The 18,489-nt window shown below is 39.6% G+C and overlaps 1 protein-coding gene across 4 annotated transcripts in view; it reads left to right on the top strand.

Annotated features, from left to right (window-relative positions):
- FAM184B (family with sequence similarity 184 member B) overlaps positions 1 to 18,489 on the top strand; it is a 79,218-nt gene that overhangs the window by 52,450 nt on the left and 8,279 nt on the right. For 2 of the 4 annotated variants that reach the window (XM_060777917.2, XM_067468984.1), the window contains exons 10-16: positions 1,891 to 2,103; positions 3,596 to 3,749; positions 10,792 to 10,904; positions 12,269 to 12,453; positions 14,034 to 14,180; positions 14,834 to 14,951; positions 15,778 to 15,885. In XM_060777917.2, the coding sequence (XP_060633900.2) occupies positions 1,891 to 2,103; positions 3,596 to 3,749; positions 10,792 to 10,904; positions 12,269 to 12,453; positions 14,034 to 14,180; positions 14,834 to 14,951; positions 15,778 to 15,885 (1,038 nt within the window). The remainder of the gene's footprint in view (positions 1 to 1,890; positions 2,104 to 3,595; positions 3,750 to 10,791; positions 10,905 to 12,268; positions 12,454 to 14,033; positions 14,181 to 14,833; positions 14,952 to 15,777; positions 15,886 to 18,489) is intronic. The other 2 variants (XM_060777919.2, XM_060777918.2) reach the window with 1 other exon arrangement.

Here is an 18,489-nt window from a genome sequence, read left to right as displayed (position 1 = left end):
ATATGATCACAATGGTCAGTCATCATCATAAAGTCATAATTCATCGACATCCACCCATATCACAGGACTTGACTCATTCTTCGAATGCCAGTTTCCAGAACCAAGTTTTACCTGTTTTCTGAACGTCAAGATAGAGGGGACTGTTCTGATCTCCAGTGGATGGGAGTTCCAGAGTCGAGGGGCCACCACCACTGTCCCTCGTCCCCACCAGATGCACTTGTGAGGCTGGTGGGACCGAGAGCAGGGCCCCTCCAGACGATCTTAGCAATCTTGATGGTTCATAGGGGAGAATACGTTCGGACAGGTAAACTGGGCCGGAGTTGTTTAGGGCTTTATAGGTTAACACCTATAACATACATCTGTCCCATCCCAAGAGTTGTCAGAGGTCAAAGTTGACTTGTCCACAGTTAACAACAATAAATACAAATCCCATGATACTAAAACATAATATAAATGGGCCTTCTTAAGTTACACATCTGCTTGCTTCATGGAATATCAAATGTGTAGCAAGTGCTTTGATCCAGAATATATATCAGCACATGTTCATGTGGGTTATCTTTGTAGCACTGTAAACACGATGACCAACACTACCTTTTTGAATTCTGCATTTTTATATTTCTATCAAACAATTGTTTTTCACTGTTCTGAATTAGGTTGCAAAGTTACATTGAACCAAAATTATCTTAGTGACAGCTCCACTTTATATTGTAAATTAACAGACTGGTCCATGTCCAGGAGCTGTCTCTGGGGTTATATTGTGGCCTTCTCTCCTCCAAGTTTGTCATAGATAACCGGGATTCATAGGTTAATGTCTTCTCTGGAAAGGAAGGTTTATTGAAGAGACTTATCCTCATTCCTGTAACTATCTTACGCATCACTATTGACTTAAAAAATGCTACTTGCCAAGTTCAGTTACTGTAAGTTGCTCAAGTCAAGACAAGTAAGGCACATTTTTCCCTAACTGGCTATATTTCTTTTATTCATGGTGTTGTCTGATCCACCTCCAGAGTGCTACCTGGCCTGAATATAAATATTTAATATCAGAATTAGAATTTTAAAAACTAAATAATAGATTTTCTTCTCACCAGGAAATGAGGAGCTTCCTGGGAACATGTGCAGTGGCAGAAGCTTCTGAGGAGAAATGGCTACCTGCTAGATAACTAGTGACAGTCACAAAAGCAGCAGCTATAGACAGTCTGAGGACACAGTTTTGTCAGCTAGAAGACCTAGTCTACACACTGTAGGGTCACATATAATCCTCTTGGTCCCTTCTTTCTCCTGATCCCTGATGAACTGATAGCTGTGAAACTATTTTTTGGCCATGCATAGTTGTAATTCAGACATTAATCAGTAGACGAAACAGTAGCTCCCTCATCTGATATTCAGAGAGTATAAAATATGTATGTCTATTAGATTTTCCAGTTCTAGACTTTAGGTTTGAATAAATCAGTGGTTCCCAAACTTTTTTTGACCAGGGACCACTTGGCCAGGAACTACTTGAACAGGGATCACTTTGACCAGGGACCACTCTCCAACATTAATACCAAAAGGGTTACAAATCGGTTTTTGGTCAACTTTAGATTAGATTTGGTTATTTGGGGTGCTGATTCAGAAAATTGCATTGGATAGACCACATCAGCTCTAGTTTCTGATACAGAACATGTGGCATCTAGTAGTCGCCATCTGCTCTCTCACAAAAAAACATATTTATTAATCTAGAGCTGATGTGTTAGTAGTAATATTTCATGGGTAGTCAGCTCCTCCCCTCCCGACATCCCTGTTGTCTCGGCACTATAAGAGGGTTTTGCAAGACCAGTGAATTTGTGATATTTTAAAGTAGGCAGTTGCAGTATTTAATGACTGTGTCTCACTCAATTCTAATATTTGAAGGTCACAGAACTGAAGCAAACTTTAGAACAGCAAGCCAATGCTTTCAGAGAGGCTCTCAGACAACAGGAACTACAGTCCACTAGAGAGAAAGAAAAGCTTTTGCAAGATCTTCAGGACACCATTAAGCAGAGCCAAGATACGAAAGCGCAGCTGGAGGCGTCTCACCAGAGAGCCATAAATCTCCTGGAGAAAGGCAAAAATCAAGAGTTCAAGGTTAGATTTGTACTGACAGTCCTGACTTCTTTTCCTGTCTTTGTTTTCAATCTGGGACTATTTGAGCTATAAAAATGCTGTGCCTAGAAGCTGGACAGACCTATGTCAAATGAAAAAGAATTGCCATCTTGACTAAGGAAGACCTAAAGGCATTTAATGTATGTAAAAAGGCTAAGCTGTGGGAGATTTGGAAGATTTATTGCCGCTTTCCAATTTCCTTCCAGACCAATTTCCTCTAATTGAAGAGTGCAAAAAAAGGGTAATTGCAAACATAATGGGTCAGGTCTCTTAAACAGGATTAAAGGATTTGGAGGGGGTTGCAGAATGACAGCAAGAGGAAATCTTCCCACTGCCTATAGGTTCAGTCACATTAATCAATGCCATCACATAAAAAGCTGATAGTAACATCAGAGGACAAAAATCCAACCCAGGTAATTGGGTGTAGAACAGATTGTGGCAACTTGGATAAATCTGAGAGCCAAAGTATTTAACTAACAATAATACTGAAATGACTCATTGGTAACAATCTATCCTATCTAATTCGGATCCATGCTATTTGAAGGACTGCATTTTCCCTTCTTGTGCTTTGAGATATACTGGGAAGACCCTTTTCTACATCTGACCACCAACTAAAGTTTGGTGTTTTAATAAAAGGTAAAGATAAAGGTTTTCCCTGACATTAAGACCAGTCGTTTCCGACTCTGGGGTGTGGTGCTCATCTCCATTTCTAAGCCGAAGAGCCAGCATTGTCCGTAGACACCTCCAAGGGCATGTGGCCAGCATGACTGCATGGAGCACCGTTACCTTCCTGCTGGAGCGATACCTATTAATCTACTCACATTTGCATGTTTTCGAACTACAAGGTTGGCAGAAGCTGGGGCTGACAGCAGAAGCTTACACCGCTCCCTGGATTTGAACCTGTGACCTTTCGGTCAACACATTTAGCAGCTCAGTGCTTTAACCCACTGTGCCACCAGTGTTTTAATATTTTGTATTAAAGCTACAGGAAATTTGCTGACTGGAAGGTTGGTAGTTCAAAGCCGTGAGTCAGGGTGAGCTCCTGACTATCAGCTCTAGCTTCTGCCTAGCAGTTCAAAAGCATGCAATGTGAGCAGATGAATAGGTACCGCCTCGGCGGGAAGGTAAAAGGGTGCCCTGTGCAGATATGCAGACATGCCAGCAACACAATCGAAGATATCTATGGACAACAGGCTCCTTGGCATGGAAAAAATGGAACAAGAGCACCTCCTCATGGCCAGCATTGAGCATCGCCTCCAGATGCTGGAGATGGATAAAATGGGAAGGCCTTTACCTTTATCTCTATTGTATGTTGTTGTTCACTGTGTGCCAAAGGCATTGAATGTTTGCCTCATATGTGTATAATGTAATCCGCTCTGATTCCCTCCGGGGAGATAAAGCGGAATATAAATAAAGTGTATTATTATTATTTATATTTACATGTACATTTTGGTACATTTTTCCTTCGCTACAGGAAGCAGAGGAATACTGGAAAAAGGAATGTAATGACAGGTTTAAGATGCAGCAACAGTCACACCATCTGGAAATGCAGGCCTTGGAAAAGAAAATGAGAGAAGAATTACAGCTTGAATTCGAAAGGATACAGAATCAACAGACTTTATTGATAGGTACAGTAGACCATGTTAGGGCCATCTTTGACAGTGACTACAGAAATAGAGAATTAGGACTCCCTTCATGGTTTCCTTTTTCTTGCCACTTGACATTTCTCAGCAGCTTTTCAGCAGAGCATGGATATAATTAATGAAATATTCATTTGAAATTTTCTCCAGTAATTTTAGAATCCAATCGTTTAATCATTGAACTCCAACTGCACTGTCTTTGAATAATGATTAATGTTTCTTATTTCATTAAAATAGGGTTGTCTTTTTAAAGTAATTTTAAATTATTTAATAAATTGATTAATTGAATTATAATGTTACATTTGTTAACATTAACAAATTACTTGTCTCTGGTGATTTAATGCTAACATGTTAACATTAATGCTAACCTTTTCAAAGTCTGCTTTTCAGTCACTGTTTGAAACTTACAATACCAATATTTTAGTGCTGCATTGCCCACTCAGTCACTGCAGTGTTCTTTAATGTTGTGTTCTTTGTATGCTGTGCTTATAGAGTAACAGGCAGTCTAAAAGCAAAATCAGTCTATCAACCACCCACTAAACAACCTACTTGCCTACACAGAAAGATTTGTTACATCTTTGCCATTGTGAATAAAACACAATAGTAGCAATTTGCTTGAGTTTTCAAATCGACTGCTGTATAAATTACAGATTATAATACTGTAATGTGCTCTATATAAGACTGTCCTTGAGAAGTTTTCAGAAGCTTCAACTAGACCAGGCCTGCACAACCTGTGGCCCTAATCCCAAGTCACAGAAGCTCTCATCAGCTTGGCCAATCAATGGTCAGGGATTCTGGGATCTGAAGTCCAAAACACCGGGAGGGCCTGATCTAGAGCAGAATGCACCAGATTGTTATGTGAGTCACACTGGTCTTACATGAATTGCACTGGCTTTCAGTTTATTTTCAAGCTGGTGCCAGTTTTGATCTGTGAAGCCCTTAATGGCTTGTGGCCAGGTAATAATAATAATAATAATTATTATTATTATTATTATTATTATTAAACTTTATTTGTACCCCGCTAGCATATCCCGCAGGACTCAATGCGGCTTACAAAGGCCAAGGCCTCAACACAACAACAACAAAACAATAACAATACAATTTAAAGCAAATTAAAATATAAGCAATACAAAACATTACATCATTACACAATAAAAACCAGGGCCGGGCCAGTGATGGGTACAGGTTAAAAAGTGCTGGGTGTGGCAGGAGGTATGTTGGATTTCCGGGCAAGTGCAATGTGCAGAGAGTCTTAAACTCTAATAAAGTGCTTCTGGGACGTAGTGCTGGAGGTTATCCTATTCCAGAAAGGCACATCGGAATAGCCAGGTCTTCAGATTCTTCCTGAAGACTGCCAATGTGGGTGCTAGTCTAATGTCTTTGGGGAGGGTGTTCCAGAGTCGGGGGGCAACCACAGAGAAGGCCCTGTCCCTCGTCCCCACCAAACGCGCCTGTGACGCAGGTGGGATCATGAGCAGAGCCTCTCCGGATGAACGAAGGGAGCGCGTGGGTTCGTACACGGAGATGCGATCACGCAGGTAGGCAGGTCCAAAACGGTTTAGGGCTTTGTAGGTAAGCACCTGCACCTTGAATTGGGTTCGGTAGGTAAACAGCATAATAATAAACAACTTTATTTGTACCCCGCTCCATCTCCCCGATGGGGACTCGGTGCGGCTTACATGAGGCCAAGCCCAAAACAACAATTACATGAAATAAAACAAAACCGAAAAAGCAAATAATAAACAATAACACAATTACATAAAACAAAAGACAACATAGCAATATAAAATTACAATAAACACAATCACGGTAACATGAGCGGGCTACATGTAATGGATAAAAAGATCACCTTTCCTTGCTAATAAGAGCCTCCCCAAATACAAAGTTCCAAAGTGGAGCCATGTTATGTGCTCACCACTCTGTAAAACTGGGACATCAGCTGTGGATCTTCCACCAGGTGGAGTTTATTTGGCTCCAACCCTTCTGAGTTTCCGATGGGCAGCAAAGACTATGCTATTCCCACTTGGCCACTAAATCCTGAAATTATGAGTGACCGCTCTGACAGTTTTTAGCTGTTCTTGAAGGAAGTGGAGTAGGAATGATGTTCAAACTTAACTGGCTTTTTTGGCATGATGGTGTCATGAATTACTGTTCAATAATTTTAAAGCAGGGGTCCTCAAACTTTTTAAACAGAGGGCCAGGTCACAGTCTCTCAAACTGTTGGAGGGCCGGATTATAATTTGAAAAAAAAAAAGAATGAATTCCTAAGCACACTGCACATATCTTATTTGTAGTGCAAAAAACACTTAAAAACAATACAATAATTAAAATGAACAATTTCAACAAATATAAAATTATTAGTATTTCAATGGGAAGTGTGGGCCTGCTTTTAGCTGATGATATAGGATTGTTGTTGTTGTTGTGTGCTTTCAATTCATTTCAGACTTAAGTTGACCCTGAGCATGGGCAGGGTAAATACCTTGGAGGGCCGCATCCATAGTTTGAAGACCCCTGCTTTAAAGCATAGGTTCTTTTATTGCAATTTCCAGTGTGAGAGGCTATATCAGATTACAGAAAAACACTTAGACATAGAAGACATACAGATTCTATGCAATTATATTGGATATACAACTTACAGTTACATTGGACTAACAAACAGACAAAGGGGAATTACATTTTCACTCAGCATTCACACCACATGTAAATGCATTCATCCTCAGGCATTTACCATATAATTTTCTCCCTCCTTGGAGAAGCACCTGCTTTCCTGCAGCCCTTCCAACACATAGTTCAATAATGCCAAAACTTCAAAACGCTGAAATGCCAAAACTTATTTCCCTAAAAACAATGCCAAAGACCAGATCTCTGTTTTCTATACAGCAGAATATGACTCCCTGCACAAAATCTAAGACTCCAAAAGCGCACTTCTTCCTCTTCCCTTGAGAAAGAAGCCCCAAAGAGACCAGACTGCTCCCTTGCAAATCTGTCACTCTGTGGTACACTATCTCTCTCCTTCCCATGGAGCAGAGCATAGTGGGTGGAACAGACTCCTCAGGTCAGCCACACTTTGAGCATTATTAGATTGAATCTTTCATAGGAATATTCTGCTAATGTCCCAAAGTTGTAAATTAATGCTATACATCTTCCATCCTGGATCCATCATATTAAATTCACATTTATCAAATATGCACATTGAATTTCTTATTACAGTGGAAGAAAGGCAAGAGATATAATTTGGCTAGCTCTCCACTGCCCTATATCCCAGGATCTGATCCCAGATTATCTTCTTGTCTCAGGTTATCTGGCAGTGTAGACTAATATAACCCAGTTCAAAGCAGATAATCTGGAATCAGATCCTAGAATATAGGGCATTGTAGATGCAGTCTAAGTCAACCCTTTACTGGGTCCTAAGCACTCTGGGTTTCTAGGAAAAAGAATCTGGAAAACAATGCCCATCTTCACTTCGCATGCACCCATTATTCAGAAAACTGGTGCTACTGGTGAGCTGGGGAATTCACTCATCTGTCATTTTAGTACTATGTGCAAAGGGTTTTCATTTTTTACTTGCCTTTAGTTATGCATGTTTTAAAGGTGTTTACCCATTGGGCATTGCCTCAGGAGCCATGGTAGGTTGAGAAGTGATAAATAAATAATAAATGAGAGATGAGTAAGTCTCTGTCCAGGTGGAAACTTAGGTGCCACAATCTAACATCTTTCATTTTGCATTGTGAGATCTTCAGTTTGATCCCTTTAGTCAGTAAACCAGCTGTGGGAGACTGCAAGTATTTGGAACAGAAGGGACAGCAGACAGGGGAACAGCATGGAAAAACAAAGTGATCGCTGAGTGGTTATCATCAGTGACAGTTGCAGACTTCCAAGCATCTCCTGAAATCTTTCATGTGAATATAGATGGGAGCTGTTGACTACAAGCCAACATAGGTGGACCTTTTGCTATGTGCTCCAGATTTGTGTTCAAAAATGACTGATTTGGGAGATGTTCAAATTTAAATAGGATCAATTACAGTCTGAGCAGACATGAAGCCCAATTACCAATCTTGATTCCGAGAACTTAAGAGAGAAAGATAGTATACCTTCAAATATTGATGCATTTTTTCAAGGTTTTCTCATGAAGAAGTAGGGAAATAAAGGGCTATTGTCTTGTTATTTATTTATCGTGTCAGAAGCGAATTGAGGGTATGGTTGTAATTTATTTGTAGATACAAACAAAGTTAAAAACTTGGAATTACACTAAATGCCCTTTGACCAGTAACTGGACACTTGGAGTGTTGCTATAAGAAGGTCCTCCATTGTACATGTGGCAGGGCTCAGACTGCATTGTAATAAGTGGTCTGTGGTTTGCTCTTCTTCACACTCACATGTTGTCGGCTCTACTTTATAGCCACATTTCTTAAGGTTAGCTCTGCATCTTGTAGTGCCAGACTGCAGTCTGCTCGGTTCCTTCCAAGTTGCCCAGTCTTCTATGTGCCCAGGAAGGAGTCTCTCATTCGGTATTAGCCAAGAATTGAGGTTCTGCATTTTAGCCTGCCACTTTTGGACTCTCGTTTGCTGAAGTGTTCCTGCGAGTATCTCTGTAGATCTTAGAAAGCTATTTCTTGATTTAAGGCATTGGCATGCTGGCTGATAACAAAGGATGGGCCAGAGATGTCACTGCCTTGGTCCTTTCATTATTGGCCACTACTTCCCAGCGGACGTCAGGTTATGCAATACCAGCTAAACAGTATAATTTCTCTGGTGGTGTGGGGTATAGACATCCTGTGATAATGTGGCATGTCTCATTAAGAGCCACATCCACTGTTTTAACGTGGCGAGATGTATTCCACTCTGGGCATGCATATTCAGCAGCAGAGTAGCAAAGCGCAAGGGCAGATGTCTTCACTGTAACTGGTTGTGATCCTCAGGTTGTGCCAATCAGCTTTCATATTATATTATTTCTAGCACCCACTTTTTGCTTGATAGTCAAGCAGTACTTCTTGTAAGTCAGAGCATAGTCCATAGTAACTCCCAGTTATTGTGCTGCAATGCTCCAGTGGGATTCCTTCTCAGTAATTCTCAGAACTTGAGATGCTTGTCTGTTCTTAAGTTGAAAAGCACATGTCTGCATTTTAGATGGTTTAGGATGAGCTGGTTTTCCCTGTAATAGACAGCAAGAGCCCCTAAAGCTTCAGAAACTTCTGTTCAATCATTTCAAAGCTCCCTGCTTGGACAATGATGGCATGATCGTCAGCATAGATAAAACTCTCAGTCCCTTCTTCTGGTTGTCTTGTGATTTTTTATGATTGAATCCACAGTGAATGGTTTTAGAGGAGGTCTCTTATCCCAGTGGTTTGGGGGAGGGACGTTGACCAGTGCTTTTGCTAATTCTTCCAAGGGCAGGAATGTAAAAACTGCTTTGGTGGGAGAGCTTAAGCTTCTCATACGTTTGCTTGCAAAATGCCCTAGACTCTGTACATAAACTTTCAAACTTTTCCAAGTTTCTTACCTTCTTCTGTTTTGCACATCATTTTCATATCAACTGACTCCTGCTCAAATAGCCCTCTTTTTTTTTGGTAAAATCACCCAACATTAAATACTGGTCTTTCAATTACACTCAAAAATCTATTCATGTGAAACCTGGCAGCATTTATCACTTCATTGGGAACACTTCTCTTTACAAGCACTAGATTTTTTCCCAAGCAGTAAAAAGTGCTCTACAGTTCTGTTTTCAAAAAATAATGAAGTTTACAAATCTCTAACTCCAAATGTCTTCCTATAGAGTTATTATGCCTGCAGTTAGACCCATTTGTAGATTTCCATTGTCAGTGGGAAACATCAGAACCATGCAATTATACTACTAATAGAAGATTTGGAATGCCTTTTGTACTACATGCTAAAGGATGAACCAAATGCTGGAATGGCAAGAGAGAAAGCTTTTTTGAAACGTGATTCATTTAAGCATAGAAGTAGCTGTCATTTCAGTCATTTTTCCGGGAACACGTGGAAATGTTTGCTTCCTTTTCAACTGGCAGCTGTTGCCATTCTCTCACTCCTTTGGCAAAACAGAGTGAAGACAATTTATCAGAAAAATGTAATGTTTTCTCTCTGGAGATGCACTGAAGTAAATTTCACATCCCCTAAACCTGAAACTGTACCTTTAGTTGGTCAGAATTAATTCCACTACTGTTTGGTTCAGTCCTAATATGGTTATTCTGATCTGACAGGAGTTATCAAAGTGCAGAAGGTATCTTTCGGAAGCCATTCTGGATGCATATGGACATGTGTTTTCACATCTCCGCCTTCATTGCAATGATCCTCTAACCTGCATTTGAAATATTGAGCTGTATCTTTTTGTGAAGAAAAACACTTGTGCGCAATAGCAAGGATGATGATAATAATAACAACAATAACAACAACAACACCACTTTATTTAACATTCCGCTCTATTTCCTCCAGAGTGGATAACAACATACACAAATAGGCAAATATTCAGTGCCTTTAATACAGTGAAATAACAATGATACACAAATACACATAACAAAGGTAAAGGCCTTTCATCTCTGGCTTCTGGAAGCAGTGCTCAACTCTGGCCATGGGAAGGTGCTCTTTTTCCATTTCCAAACCAAGGAGCCTGTTGTCTGTAGACACCTCCTGGTCATGTTGCCAGCATGGCTGCATAGGTGCCTTTATTACCTTCCCACTGAGATAGTACCTATTGATCTCACATTTGCATGTTTTTGAACTGCTAGATTGGTAGGAGCTAGGGCTAACAGTGGGAGCTCACCCCAACCCACGGCGTTGAACTGCCAACTTTAGGTCAGCGGTTCAACAGTTCAACAGTTTAACCCACATAACCACCCAAAAAGGATGTGGTGTTGACATTCATACATAAATACGTGTAGCATTCTTTTCTATTTTCCACTGTTCCTTTTAGGACTGTTACAATATATGCAATTTTTATTTATAAGCATTTCCCTAATTCAGAATAACATGCTTGCATTTTCCCCACATCTTGAAAGTTTGTAATTGTTTCTAGAGTCTCTGAAGATGGAGCTGTCAGAGCAACAAATATCTTGCATGACTCACAGTAAGGAAAAGGAGGAACTGCAAGGAGAACTGAAGAACACGGTAGCTGCAAAAAGGCAACAGGTAAAGACTCTTACTTCACTGAAATGCATTATGAATGACCAGAGGTCAGAAATCCTTTTTTAGGATTTAAAATGCATTTACTTTTTTTCTGTTTTAGGAAAAGGAGATGTCTTATTTTATATCTCAGCTAAAAAGACAACCACAATACATTTTTTTGTGATTGTATATGTGATTATAAGCACTATTTACAATACCCAGAGTTGACTGTGTATGATCAGGGCAGGGAAAGTCACAAAGTCATCCCAATTTTGAAACAGGAACAGAATTCTGCAGCCTTGCACATAAGCGACTTCTGAAATTTTATCAGAAAAAATGCCAACCTGTCAGATAAAGGTTAGACTATTTACAAGCTCAGTCTTGTGTCTGTTGCTGTACTCATTTATACGGCTGCTATGGAATTATGGAATATCCTCAACCCTGATAATAATTAATAATTGAAAAGCATTAATCCCTTTCAAGAAGCACTTGATACAGCTGCACAGTCACTTAAAGATGAAGTACTTTGGCCACATAATGAGAAGATAGGAAAGCTTGGAGAAGACAATGATGCTGGGGAAAATGGAAGGGAAAAGGAAGAGGGGCCGACCAAGGGCAAGATGGAGGGATGGCATCCTTGAAGTGACTGGCTTGACCTTGAAAGAGCTGGGAGTGGCCACGGTCAACAGTGAGCTCTGGCGTGGGCTGGTCCATGAGGTCACGAAGATCAGAAGTGACTGAACAAATAAACAATCATTCAGCAGAAGGTTCACCCAATTATTTCTCTTAATAATTACTCATCTTATGTACATTGTAAGCCTGAGGGGAAATTATAATTTTACAAGCCGTTCTGAGTGCCTTTGTAGCTGAGGAGTGGAATAAACATTCTCTAAATAATAAAATAAATAAAATAATATATGATATGTCTTACTAAATGGAATTATGAAAGAGTGAAACATGGAACGGCTTAGATGATGCTACCAGGAAATGAGATTAACAGGAAGACATTGGTGATTATATGTTTTTAATGGTTTTTACAATTGTTGTTTTAAATGTTTAAAATTGTATTTTATGACTATTATGGCATCAAATTGCTGCCAATTTGTAAGCCGCCTTGAGTCGCCTTCAGGCTGAGAAAGGTGGGATAGAAATATCATAAATAAATAAATATTATCACCCACATCCATCATATGTAGGGCCCTTCCAGAAAGGCCCTATATCCCAGGATTTAATCCCAGGTTTTCTGTTTATCCCAGATTTATCTGGCAGTGCAGACTCATATAATCTAGTTTAAAGCAGAAAACCCAGGATCAGATCCTGGGATATTGGCTTGTATGGAAGAGCCCGTAGACATCAGTTTAAAATATCTTTATTTGTATTTTTCATAGGAAGCAAGTTACCAGAATCAGACAAAATCTCTTAAAGATGAACTAGAGAAGTGTCAGAATGAAATCTCTGTGCTGAAGAAGGAAAATTCCCTTCTGAAGGACACAATGGATTTACTGAGTGTGGACGTGGAGCGACAGAAGCAAACATCTACACAGCTACAAGACAGGGAGAACCAACAGAGAAGGTTTGCCACTCATTTTATGCCTCTTATGTAGTGGATTAGAAAGCAGCAACTGACTGCCCCGGGACCAGTTCCAGCCCCCTGAACCTGATGAGTACTATCCAGCTCCAGTTACCACTCTAGGGGCAAGGCATTTTAACTGTAGGGAGTACTTTACACTTGGCTAGAAGTCTCATTTGAGATCACTTTGGCCATGCATTTATCGCAACCTCCTTAAAGTGACCTGATTAGTACCAAATACTTCATAATAATAATAATAATAATAATAATAATAATAATAATAATAATACAATTAAAACAAGCTGATAAATCACAATTCATTAAAATATTATTAATATCACAATATAATTAAAATACATATATTATTTTAATATCATTAAAATACATATATTAAGATACATAGAACAAAGATTTTAACACTGATGCTAATAAAATGCAAAATTAAAAGTCATAGTTTAAAATTGACTGAGTAGGCCTGCCAAAAGAAATAGATATTTGCCCGTGTCTTAAATTTTAACAGCTCATTTAGCTGTTGAATCTCTTCTGGCAGATCATTTCACAGTCTTGGGGTGGCAGATGGGAAAGTCCTCTGGGTAACGGTTTCCAATCAGGTTCTGGATGGATGAAGTAAGCATTTCCCAGAGGACCTCAGTGTAAGGGGTGGGTTATATGGGATCCTGCAGGTATTCTGGACCCAAACCATGTAGGGCTTTAAAACCAACACTTCCTACCTTGTCCAGAAACTAATTGGCAACCAGTGGAGTGATTTCAGTATTGGGGTAATATGCACACTTCTAGATGTTCCCGTAACTAGTCTGACTGCCGTGTTTTGAACTAACTGGAATTTCCAAACTTGGTACAGAGGTAGCCAAATGTACAGCATATTTCAGAAGTCCATCCTTGAGTTTACCAGCACCTGCACCACAATCTTTAGGTCCTTCAATTCTAGGAAGGGGCACAGCCAAAGCTGATAATAAGCATCTATCTGAGCTGCCTTTTGGAGAGATGAATTAAGGAGCACTCCCAAATTGCAAACACAGTCCTTCAGGGAGATTGTAACCCCACTCAAAACTGGTTGACACATCTCCAACCCCAGGTTAGGACACTTAACAACAAGTACCTATATCCTAGCTGGATTAAGTGTCTATTTGTTTTTCCTTATCCAGACCATTACCTCCAGGCATTCATTCAGATGAGAACCGCTATCCTTAGTTGAGTCTGTTCTTGAAGGCATGGAGAATATATTTGGGTGTCATCTACATATTGATAGCACCCCACCCCATGCCTTTGGATGATCTCCCAGCAGTTTCTTATAAATGTTAAAAAGCATTAGGAATAGAATATTGCCTTGTGGGACACCACATAACAGCTCATTTTTTGAGGAGCAGCTAATGAAGAATAGTTGTCTTCTCACAGTAGGTGATTTGTGCTCTTCATTGCAAATACTTTTTAGAGGAAAACCGTGGTATTTTTTCAAAACCAGCCTGATATATAAAAAGTTCACCAATCACCACAACATGTTTAATACTGGATACTTAATGTTTATCCTTTTTTAATTACACATTTTCATCTTATTACTAAAGGTTATTGGAGGAGGACCTAAAAGTCAAACATAAAAAAGACCTGGACATATTGAAGGAAGACCATCACAAAGAGATGAAAAACATGATGAATGAGTTCAGTAATTCACAAGCTCTTCTCCATGCAAAGATTGTCTCCTTGGAAAATGAGTAAGTAGTGTTATGTGTCCAAGATGAATATATGTGCTGAATTGGGTAAATTGTGAATACTTCAGGTTTGTTGTGGTTATGTTCTCCCCTCATTTTCTCTTTCATCTGATTCTGCTTCCTTTCCCTTTTCAGCATTAACTATGGTACAACACAGAGGTTTCCAAAGTTTTGGGGCCTGTAGACACAAATTTGCTGCACAAATGGTTGCATAGGAGCTTAACTATTTTAAAAAGAGCTGTCACAGGGAATCTGATCAGTCACAACATGGCAAGAAGATAAAAAATGAACAATCATACATTTCCATGATTTTTATACAGAAACCTTCTACACCATCAGAAAACCAACACTTAATATGTGTCCATTAAAAGCTACAGATTCAGTATCTGTCAGCAGTTAGGGAGTTAGGGTTCACTCTAGCATCTTTAAAAACTTAATAATTTAAAAGAGATAGAATGATCAGGGCTTAAAACTTTGGCTTAGTTGCTGGGTTTAGCCATCTTGAGAATAAGATAGGAAACATAATTCAAGAGATTTGAACTAGAACTATACTTTAAAACTTTTGAAGTTGATGGATTGTTAGCAGCATTGCTGCAGTGTCCTTTCACAATTGTGGGAGCTTCACTCAATATTTTTCATCCTGTGATCAATAACAGGCTTAAAGAATTGGAGGAGAAACCGAGAAAGAGAGAAGCTAGGCTGGAGGACCGACATCTTATAGGCTGCCTTCAAGATAAATTAAATGAAAAAGAAGAACTGATCAAGGAATTAATGGTGAGATTTTCCTATATAGCATCTATTTAAGAAGTTAGCAAGACGCATTGGCTGTGATTCTTTAGGCCGGTATTGGTGGCTGTAGTGATACAGGCAGTAGCACAGCAGCAGGGAAGAAATGGCCCTCGGCTCTGTGGCAACAAGGAGACAGCAGTGAAAGCCATCTGCCTCCGGACAGAAAGATGTCCTTCTAGTTCACAAGCTGCTCAGGAGTTGACTGGGCATGGGCATCTATGGCAACAGAGGTGGCTTTTTCTACCGACCTCCTACAAGACACTGCTCCGAAAGAGCCTAACATTAGCAGGGACAGTGTTCTGTTCAGTTGTGAATACATACATGTTCCTTTCAGTGCTGCCCTACTGCACATTACCTAATACTGTATTTTAGAATGGTTAAGAGAAAAACAAGTGTGTAAACGTATTAATCTGAGTGAAAGTTCCATTTCACCTAATGAGACTTACTTCTGAGTAAAACTTAATAAAATACTTTCACAATTCTATACTTGGAAGAAATTAATAGGTACAATACAGCCCAAGAAGTGCACTTTTCAGAGCTTGTGATTTCGGTTTATTAAGCATTTGAAACTAAAATTAAGAAAGTTTAACATTTGACAGGAGAAAGGGAAATTATGCCAGCTCTATTTTTTTTAACCAACTGGCCCTTTAGTAATTTTAGAGTGCATTCTTTTTAAATTCAATTATACAGGGATAATAATTTCATAGTGCCCTTTTTTTCTGCTGAAATGCCATCATGGCTTTCCCTTAAGTGCTCTAAAGTGAAAGCCAAACAAGTGTTTTCTAACCAGCACATAGATTTTCCTTGACAGGATGGAAGAAAACTCCAGCAGTCGCTTATATCCAGCGCAGAGCCTCATCGCAACCGGTCCTTTTCTTTTAATACAAATCCTACCACATGTTTGACTCCCATTGCAAAGGTAACAAAAACATTGAAAGTAGTATAGTTTTGAGTCCTTCTATCACCTTCAAATTACCAAATGCCCAGCTACTATAAGTATAAGCCTTGCAGTAATTCCATAGATATGGTTGTGTCCAATGTATTGAGCAAATTGTATGTCTTGCATGAGCCTGCCTGGTTTCTGAGATCCTCTCAGTTTCACCATTATTGCAAACAATTGGTGGGGGCCTAAACCTTTCTATTTAGGCAGGCTTTTAAAGGCAAATGTTTTCAAGAACGAGCCAGGAGATGCCATATACACTATGTAACATGATTTTTGTTCCTGGGTTATAAAAGTAATTTCCTAATTGATTCTATCATAAACATGTGGAAAAACTTTATTAAACTGCAAAAACTTCATTTTTGCGCTCTACACAAAAGGTTAAAAATGGCACAAAGGTTAAAAATGGCAGCCACAAAAGCAAAGTTTCTGGAATAGAACAACTACTTTGAAAGTAAGTACCACATAGGGCACATCCAGACAGCACCTATAGTCCGTGCCCTATTGCACTTTCCCCTGGAGCGTCCAAATGATGCTTCAAGGAAAAGTGACTGATTTGACACAAAGCAGGAACACCCTGCTTTGTGCCAAGGTAATTTGTCTGCTGTAAAGATCCGGACCTTTCAGAAGACATGTGTCTTTTCAGGTATGGGGCCTGTGAAGATGGGGCCAGGGATCAACTTCCAGTACCCATCTACACGTCTGTCTCGGGTTTCTTGGCCTCCTGGAGCCCAAAAAACCAGAGACAGCCTCCATCCTCCCCCCCCCCCAAAAAAACCTTTAAAAATAAAAGAACTTACCCGACCACTAGAGTTCTCCTCCTGCGTAGAAATGATGTGCCAGGAGAGAGTTTCCTCCCCCCTCCTCCTTTCTCCTGGCATATCATTCCTACGTACCAGGAGAGCCCCAGCACCATGCTAATGGTAGCTGGGTGAGTTACTTTTTAAAAGGTTTTGGTGGATTGGGAAGGGGGTCTGAGTGTCTCGCAGTCCTCCTGGAAGGTTCCGGGATGGACACTAAACACCCAGCCCCAAAAGCATGCATTTTCCAAGCTGATGTACAGACTGCAGTCCGCTCTGACACAGGTTTTTTAACCCAGGTCGGCACAGACTTTACCATTGTCTGGAACCGCCCATAGTTAAACAGGAAATAAACATTTTCAGACCAGGAACAGATTTTTTTTTCAAATTTTGTTACATAGTGGTTACTGTTTTTAATGGTTTTAGGTGATGTAAAATATTTGTCTTAACAATTTCATGTTTAATTTTGTGTTTACATGTTGTGTGTTCCAGATTGTAATTTGTACAGTTTTTGGTATAGTGGGCCACTTTAAGTCTCATTTAAGAGAAAAAAGTGGCAAATAATAATAATAATAATAATAATAATAATAATAATAAGCAATTCATTTTGTGAGCACAGCTCTTTTCCTCCTCACAGAGCTGAGACTGGAACTCATATTTAGCAAAGTAGTCTGACCTGATGTTAGGGAGTAAAAAAAATTACTCACATTCTTTTTTCATAATGGTCTTGGTATATTCATTCTGTCTACCAAGAAACCTTCTTTGTGTTGAATTAATTACTATGGACTCCCCCCTCTTTGTCACACAAGGTTCTTGGGATTATTCTAGTGTTAACGATGGTCACCAGAGGCAATATCAGGATATGCTTATTCCTATCAGGTTTTACTGACTGTGTAATTTTTCATTCAATTTTGCTAGTTACCATGAATTTAAAAATTCTTACAAAATTGCACACATCTATAAATCTTCAGGTTAAAATTGTTCCTTAGTACATTACAGTGTCTAGTTAGTACATACTTCATTCAAACCCAACATAGCTCTGCAGCTATATATGGCCCCCGGTAGACCAACAACCCATACAGAATTACGCTCAACATAATTGAAATCACACTGCTAGACTTGGCCTATTCCTCTGTAAATGTGCAAAAATCATGTGACGCTCAAGATCTTGCTGAACTGCAAGGTCCAACAACTCTAGCTATTAAATGTAAATTATGAGGAATGCTGAAAGCTGCAGTCCAACATCATCTGAGGCCACATGATTCCTACCCCTGCTCTAAATATTAAACCTGGCTTCCTAAAAAAAGTTTGATTTGAAGGAACACAACAACACATTCCATTTACTGAAGCAATGAGTGTATGGAATGTGTTGTTGTGTTCTTTCAAGTGATTTCTAACTTATGGTGACTAAGGCAAACATATCATAGAAATGTCATGATAAGATTGGCTCAGAGGGGATTTGACTTTGACCTACTTTGATGCTGAGAGAGTAGGACTTGCCCAAGGTCACCAGTGGGTTCGTGGTGCTCTAGCACCACGAGATGCAGAGTCAATCTTAAGAAATGGGGTTACAAAGTGGAATCCATGACATGCGAGTGTGGAGAAGAGCAAACCACTGACCACTTGCTGCAATGCAACCTGAGCTCTGCTACATGCACAATGAAGGACCTCCTTGTGGCAACACCAGAGGCACTCCAAGTGGCCAGATACTGGTCAAAGGACATTTAATCAACTACCAAGCTTGCAAACTTTTTGTTTTGTCTGTCTGTCTGTTGGTTTGTTT

The sequence above is a fragment of the Anolis sagrei genome, chromosome 5 (assembly GCF_037176765.1).
Source record: "Anolis sagrei isolate rAnoSag1 chromosome 5, rAnoSag1.mat, whole genome shotgun sequence".
NCBI lineage: Eukaryota > Metazoa > Chordata > Lepidosauria > Squamata > Dactyloidae > Anolis > Anolis sagrei.
This window is presented reverse-complemented; position numbering and strand designations above follow the sequence as displayed.